Here is an 8,150-nt window from a genome sequence, read left to right as displayed (position 1 = left end):
AAGACTTCAAATTTGTTACTAGTTTCTTAATATGTAACACATGAGACTAAAAGAGCTACATGAGAGGAATGCTACTAAAATTAGGTTTTCAAGTCAAAACAAACAAACAAAAACACCCCATCCTATGCACCAAATAGCATCTAAAAAGTTTGCTTACTCTCAGAAGACAGCACATTCTTCAGGGATGATAACTGATACTAACTCAGACACAGGCTGCGTTCTTCACTTCATAGATGCTCTGTCCCCTTACTAAGGAGGCGGCGGCAGCAGTAGTGGTTAAAGAAAGCCCTGTTCTGATTTCTGGTTCTTCCACTCACTGCCACTGTCTTGCCAGCCAAGTAAGTTACTTCTGCCTATTTCTTCATCTACAAAAAAAGAAATTATCTACTCGAATAGGGCTGGTTTTTCTTTTCCCTTTTTTCTGAAGTAACAGTGTATATCAGGCACTTTCAGTACAGTATCTGACTGATGTGATTAATACCATTTTATTATTATTACTACATGTGGAGCTAGAATCCTGCGTAAGCTCAGAACTCTGGATTGGTGCAGTGAGCTAGTTGAAGAAGTCACTATCATTACATTATACTGGGTTATTCAGGTTTAATTGTTGTTGTTGTTGTTAGGTGCCATCAAGTTGGTACCAACTTATAGCAAGCTTATGCACAACAGAACGAAACACTGCCCGATCCTGGGCCAACCTCACTACTGTTGCCACGCTTGAGTCCAATGATGCTGCCACTTGGATAATCCATCTCATTGGGGGTCTTCCTCTTTTTCTCTGACCCTCCACCTTACTAAACATGATATCCTTCTCCAGCAACTGGTCCCTCCTGACAATATGTCCTAAGTATGAGAGACGAAGTTTGGCCATCTTGGCCTCTAAGGAGCACTCTGGCTGCACTTCGTCCAACACAGATCTGTTGGTTCTATGGGCAGCCCATGGTTCTTTCAATATTGTCCTCCAACACCATAATTCAAAAGCATCCATTCTTCTGCAATCTTCCTTTCATGCATATGAGGTGATTGAAAATACCATGACTTGGGTCAGGCGCACCTTAGTCCTCAAGCTGACATCTTAGCTGTTCAACACTTTAAAAAGGTCTTGTGCAGCAGATTTGCCTAATGCAATTCATCGTTTGATCTCTTGAGTGCTGCTTCCATGAGTGTTGATAGTTGATCCAAGAAGAATGAAGTCCTTGACAACTTCAATCTTTTCTCCGTTGATAAGAATGTTATTGGTCCAGTGGTAAGGATTTTTGTCAGACTTAATTGTTGGTGGTGGTGTTGTTAAGTGCCTTCGAGTCGGTTCCGACCCATAGCAACTCTGTACAGGGTTTCCGAGGGTGTAAATCCTTACGGGAGTAGAAAGCCTCATCTTTCTCCCGCGGAGCGGCTGGTAGTTTCGAACTGCTGACCTTAAGGTTCACAGCCCGATTCGTAACCACTACGTCAGACTTAATTAGGCAGGTGTTATTTAGATTCTAGACTAAAAGCAGATTAACTTGATTGTACTTTTTGTTTGACGATCTTTCATAGTATTTTTCAAAATTCCATTCCATAAGAAGATTAAAATCCAAGTAAAACTTGGGGTAAATCCTAAGTAAAATATACTGTTTTTAAATGAACATTTTATTTTAAACTGACTACTTTCTCTTTTTATCTCAAAGTCCATGCATGCTCTGCAGTAACAAATGTCGGTGCAGACAGCACTCTCAAAAGGAACGCAATGGTCCACACACACATACACTTTTTAATGTTGTTAAGTGCCACTGTGTTGGTTCTGACTATAGGGACCGTATATAGGGTTTCTGAGAAGTGGAGCGGCTGGTGAGTTTAAACCACTGACCTTCACTGTTCAAATCGACCTTGCAGGCCAGTGTTTATCTTCCAAAATTTGTTAATCTTACTCTTCTCCCTAAGTGTGTCTAAAGAATTCTTCCCTTTGAAGTATCTTAAAGTGTAGTCAGACTTCTACTCCCCCTCCCCTTTTTTTACATGACTGAGCTGCATTTCTAATACAAAATTGGGCTTTTTTCCCCTTCTCATCAAAATCAAAACAACCAAGAAAAGTACTAATACTAGTTGTTTCAAAGAAGACTAAAAGAAGGGAGTTTTCCTTGCCCATAATTAGAAAATTCACTCTACAGCACTATTAATGAGTTTCCTAAGCTCCTAAATGATAACAAAGGATTAACCCAGGTGTCATACTTTCCCACGTTAATTTTTAATTTGTTTCAGTGTTTCTCTCCACAGATTTCATGTCAAATTTAAAGCTAAGTTTTAGTGCTTAACTCCATCAAAATCAACAGAAACTAAATGGCTGGAATTATGAAATATAGTTTAAGTGTAAAGATCACCTGACAATATAAATATTACTTGACTCCATGGTACCTAACCACCACCACTATGATATGTCTAAAATAAAGATAAGGTTGTGTGTACTGCCACAGCAATATATGTCGTATTGATATTTTCATAATATAAATTACTAAATGAAAAAATAAGCACAAAGGAAATATCAATAGAGTAAAACTAATACTTGCATTCAGACAAAATATTCAAGACAGTATTCCTTCTAAATTAGATCCTTTTATGAAAAATTCAACGGCACTTAACAACAACAACACTGTGAATATAATAGTATTACATAATGCCTTTCAGGAAACTCTCTTTTTAAGGAAAATGTTCCAATTACTTTAACTTTCTATAACTCTTCTATTTAAATTAGAAAAGAGATACTTGATAACACTGGTAGCGTAGTGGTTACGAATCAGGCTGCTAGTCTCAAGGTCAGGAGTTCGAAACTACCAGCTGTTCCGTGGGAGAAAGATGAGGCTTTCTGCTCCCGTAAAGATTTACAGGCTTGGAAACCCTGTACAGGGTCGCTATGAGTCGGCACCAACTCCACGGCACACAACAACAACAACAAAATCTTTCTCCTTGGCTCCTCTTGAAGACATCACCAACAAACAGAAGTTACTTATCTAAATCTGAACAAGATATTATTATGAGAGAAAAAACACCTTAAGGTTGACAGAAACCTTAGACATCTCATCTACAATCTTCTGAGGTGAAAAACAAGGGACCCAGAGAGTTCCAGTCATTTGTTCAAGGTCACACATACCTCCATCTATATTGTGTGATCAGTTCTTGTTGCTTCCTGCCAGAAAGAGTCAGAATTCAGCTTACACTATAGCCTCTTTTGACTCCTGATGTGGTGCTACTGTAGGATAAGCACTGGACTTTGAACCACAAGATTGTCAGTTCAAATCCCACCAGCTGCTCCTTGGAACTAACTTGAGGACTCTCAACAACAATGTGGTCTGATTACTCAGAGTGTAGTATGCTGACTAGGAGCAATAATCCAACAGCAGTAGCAGCAGGCAACTACTAAAAATGTAGACCCCTGGATCTCCCCCTTGGATCTACTGAATCAGAACCTGCATTTTTAACAAGATCCCTAGACAACCTGTAGTACAACGGAACTTAAAAATTCACTGCAAACTTTAGCCTGCATCAGAAACACCTGGAACTAGTTAAACAGACTGCTAGCCCTCATCTTGAGAGCTTGCAATTCAGTGCATCTAGGCTTTGAAGCACTAGAATTTGCATTTCTAACAAGTTCCCAGATGAGGCCGATGCCACTAGTCCATGAACTGTATCTTAAGAACCAACACCAAGTATACAATTAGTAAAACCGGAAGGATACCAGCTTTAAAATTATTAATTAGATAGCCCGACACAGTTTTCATGTCACGCACCTTTGAAATCAACTTTTCTCTTTCATTCCTGAATTTAAAAATAAATAAATAAATGTAGGGTCAATATCCGTGAAAATCAACTTAGAGCTTAGAGCAAGTTGACGGAGAACCTACTAGAGGGTTGAGGATAAAACTAAGATGACAGAATGAGAAAAACTAAGCTCACCCATGATCTTTCCTAACATACTGTATCAAAATGGTGTGCACACTCAACTACAGGCTACACAGTAATACATCAATTTCTTTCAAGGTAGCAATTTGTGCCTCTTGGGATAGTTTGTCTATCTTTCCTCTATTATACACTGAACACCTAAGAGCACTACCACTAACCCCAAAACAAGATATAAACTATTCTCTCTCATTCTCATAGTTATTAGAATATAGTCTGTACATTCCATTAATTTCTGGAAAATGGCCTAGCTAAGAAAGATCTAAAAGAACGTTTTCTCTATCATAGCTGTTATTTTAGACCCACAGGAGAGGCTTTAGAGGAATAAAAAGGTTCCGCCCTATCCTAGAATACTTAAATCACAATAGGTTGACGAGAAGTGTTGGCATTTTTTTCAAAAACTTCACAGGTAATCCTAAAACACTGGTAAAGTTGAGAATTTCTGATCTAACAACAACAACAAAAAATCCCAGTTAAAGAAGAGTATAGAAATAACATTATTTAGAAAAAGCCTGATTCCAAATAATTTCTGCTATCCTGAAATTTTGCTTTTGTTTTTAACATTAACCAATACATTTACTTTAAAAGTTGAAAATTATGTCTTAAGAAAATCCTGAAGCAAGCAGACTTTTCATACCATAAATGATCTAAAAGTAAGGGGGGGAAAAAAAACCTTGAAAGATACTGTATTTTAACATCATGACATTGAAACTCAATCTTTTCTCACTGCCATTATAATCTCCCTCAAGCAGAATTAACCAAGACTTGGTTTTCCAGAAGGTGAAAAAGGAGCGTCAAGAAGAGATCATTTTATGCTAACACCACATCTGGGGAAAATAAAATTCTGTTTATGAGCATAACATAGAAATTTTTTAATTCAACAATTTCAGTAACATTATGACATGTTATTTTGAAACAAGAATAACAATGGCATTTTCTAAAATTTCCTTATAATGTAAGAAAAACAAGTTTTCTTCCAAGAACTTTAACTTCCTTGCCCAAAGGAAAGACATCTAAGTTACTAATTCCTGATAAAGGCGCCATCACATAAACTGACATCTTGCTATAGGATAAGCACTAGACTGAAACGTCAATTTGAACCAAAAGGTCAGCAGTTCAAACTCACCAGTCACTCCTTGGAAACCCTATACAGGGTTGCTATGAGTCGGAACCACCTCAATGGCACTTAACAACAATAACATTATTCTAGATGATTCTACTTGACAACTACTTGACATTATCAACTCAACTGTGTGAAAGATTTCTTTACAGCAAAGATCAGAACATTAGAAATTCTGAAGGATTCTACTTCATAAGTACTGTGTTATGACTATATTCTTAATATACAGTATGCATATTATGGAATTTATGAAATAAATTCAAAAAGAATCATACATACCACAAGAGTGTCCAAAGAGTCAATTAGTGTCAGAGAAAATCTAAGAAACAAGATACAAAACATTAGAAATCTAAGAATTTTTTATCAATGAATTACACGCAGACACATTTACATCCTTTTGACTGATAGTTTCTGTTGAATAATAGTACAATATGAGGGGGCTTCAAAAAGGTCTTGAAAATTTTTCCATTATCTTTTAATTCCATTCTTCAATAAAACTTAACTCCCTCATATAATCAATAAAGAACTGAAAGAATTTGAAAAACCTTAACAATACGTTTATGTTCTACTACAAGTCTTTCAAGATTAATAGAAACATTCATTAGTTCTTTTTAAGCAAATGAAAAAATATCAGCATGTTATATAATGTATTATGTACTTTATATACAAAGTTAAACCCAGCTTCGTAACTCGCTCGAATTGCCTCCTAGAAGAACAACAGTTGGGTCTTTTGAGATGCCATGTCATCCTGTGTAAATACTCACTTTCCCAAGGCATCATCAACATCACCCCGACTTGGCTCCTGGCCTCGGACTCGACCTCTGCAGGTTAAGGGCATGAGTTCATCAGCTGGGTAAGCATGTTCCTGCAAGGAAGACCTTAACAAGTCACTAAGAAAAGTAAGACAAAGCACACACCACCTAGAAATTACAACCTTTTGTAGTTAAAAATATGTGAAGGTTAACAACTTTTACTATTCTTACAGCTTATAGACTCTTTTTTTAAAAAAAAAATTGCAAGTGTAATACATGCTAGAAAATATGCCAAGCAACTTAAGGGAAAAAAAAAAAAATTGTAACTGATAATCCACTTCCTCCCTCACCCCACCCCATCCCTGACTCATTCCTCAAGACTGGCACTTATCATTCCAGATTTCTCTATATATATTCAAAGACAGACACATATCTCACTTTTACATTTTGTTTACATTAACACCTCCATAGGGCATTTGAGCCATACATTTGAGCACCCTATGGAGCACAATTCTACTATGACATACATGAGGTTGTCATAAGTTGAAACTGACTTAATGGCAACCGATTTTATAGTTTCAATTGTTACTGTGAGTAGAATTTTTTGAAGGAATAATGATGACAGAACATTGCCAGTCTAGGTGGTGATAGTGATGAACAAATGCAAGTACCTCCCCCGCTTACCTATTAAGAACACTTTCAAATGTTGCATAGTTTGCTTTTTTTTAATTTATTGAATACACAGCTGTACTTGAAAGCAGGAAAAAAATTTCAAGTACACAAAGTGAGTAGTGGAGTATAGGAAATGAAGCTGTACTGAAACAACATGGGTCTTAAGAATAAAGGGTTTTGTGGGAGTTGTGTTAACCCCCAAAGGGTATGGGAGTTGATGTTGTTGTTACCGTTAAGTGCTGTTCTGTTGGTTCCAACTCATAGCGACCCTGTATAAAGTTTCCGAGGAGCAACTGGTGAATTTGAACCGCTGGTCATGCAGTTCAAAGCAACATTGCAGTTGAGCTCTTATCCTACAGCACCATATGAATACATGGACCTAAGCTAAGAACTTGTTGTTGTTGTTGTTAAGTGCCGTCGAGTCGGTTCCAAGCCATAGTGACCCTGTACAGGGTTTCCGAGGGTGTAAACTACCGCGGAGCAGCTGGTAGTTTCGAACCGCTGACCTTAAGGTTCGCAGCCCGATTCGTAAACACTACGCTACCAGAGCTCCTTAAGCTAAGAACTAGACTACTTAAATTGTGTGACTGCTTCAGTGAAAACTGGGTTGGAATATCTCCACCTACTGGCCCCTGGCCTTAACAGAAAAGGAAAGAAACACAAGAAAAACAGAACGATCTGCTGAACTTTGTATTTTCTTCACCAGCGAAGAGTCCTTTGAAATTCCACTAATATTAATAAATTATGATTATGAAAAACATCTAGAAACTAGACTTGCTGTATTAATGAGATGTTTCAACTTTAAACAATGTTTAATGCCTCCCTGCCAGGAAAAATAAAATTCATACACTCATATTTTTTCCTACTCAATTTAGAAATTTTCCATTATATTATTGCAGCAGTTTTCACTTTGCATGCTTTCAGTTGGCATGAGTTTCAATAACCACAATTTATTTAAGTGGTACCAGTCCTACAACAACAAGGTTCAAATTTCAGTCATCCCGGTATATTACCAGTGAGTATAAGAAACTCCCAAATGTGCTCCTTGGAAGTAATGATGGCAAGACTTCAGCTCACTTACTTTGGTCATGTATGTTCACCAGGAAAAACCAATTGGTAGTCCTGGTATGACTCTGTAAGGTTAAGTACTGGACCACAAGATCAGTATGAAACACAAGGTTGGCAGTTCACTCACCAGCCGCTCCTTGGAAACCCTAAACAGGGTCGATATGAATAGGAACCAATTCAACACCACTTAAACAACAACAGAAAAGGGTATCATATTTGGTAAAGTAGGTGGTCAGCATCAACGAAGGAAACCCTCAAAGAGATGGTCTGACAAAACCCCAGAAAAACGGAGTCAATTACCATCAGTCATGAGGAAAGCATAGGACTAGCATTGTTTCATTGTGCTACACTTAAGATCACCATGAATCAGAGCCAATTTAGCAGCATGTAACAACAAGCAACTACATAGAGTACAAGCTTTGGTGCTAGCTCTTAAATTCACAGATCACTACATAAATTAAAAATGCTTATCATGATCAGTGACCAATCATATAACTTGCTGCATTCTCCCTGTGGTAAATTTACAAAATAATTAACAATAAGGATAAATGAAAAAGTGTTGTTGTTGTCAGGTGCCATCGAGTCAGAACCGATTCATAGCGACCCCA

The 8,150-nt window shown here is 37.4% G+C and overlaps 1 protein-coding gene across 2 annotated transcripts in view; it reads right to left on the bottom strand.

Moving 5' to 3' along the window:
• The window catches only part of EDEM3 (ER degradation enhancer, mannosidase alpha-like 3), a 96,997-nt gene that overhangs the window by 57,522 nt on the left and 31,325 nt on the right, over positions 1–8,150 (bottom strand). For both annotated transcript variants that reach the window (XM_006872524.1, XM_006872525.1), the window contains exons 3-4: positions 5,815–5,915; positions 5,330–5,369 (exon numbers count right to left, since the gene is read on the bottom strand). In XM_006872524.1, coding sequence (XP_006872586.1) covers positions 5,330–5,369; positions 5,815–5,915 — 141 coding nt within the window. The remainder of the gene's footprint in view (positions 1–5,329; positions 5,370–5,814; positions 5,916–8,150) is intronic.

The sequence above is a fragment of the Chrysochloris asiatica genome, unplaced genomic scaffold, assembly GCF_000296735.1.
Source record: "Chrysochloris asiatica unplaced genomic scaffold, ChrAsi1.0 scaffold00203, whole genome shotgun sequence".
NCBI lineage: Eukaryota > Metazoa > Chordata > Mammalia > Afrosoricida > Chrysochloridae > Chrysochloris > Chrysochloris asiatica.
The sequence above is the reverse complement of the archived record's forward strand: the minus strand, read 5'-3'. Positions and strand labels throughout refer to the sequence as shown.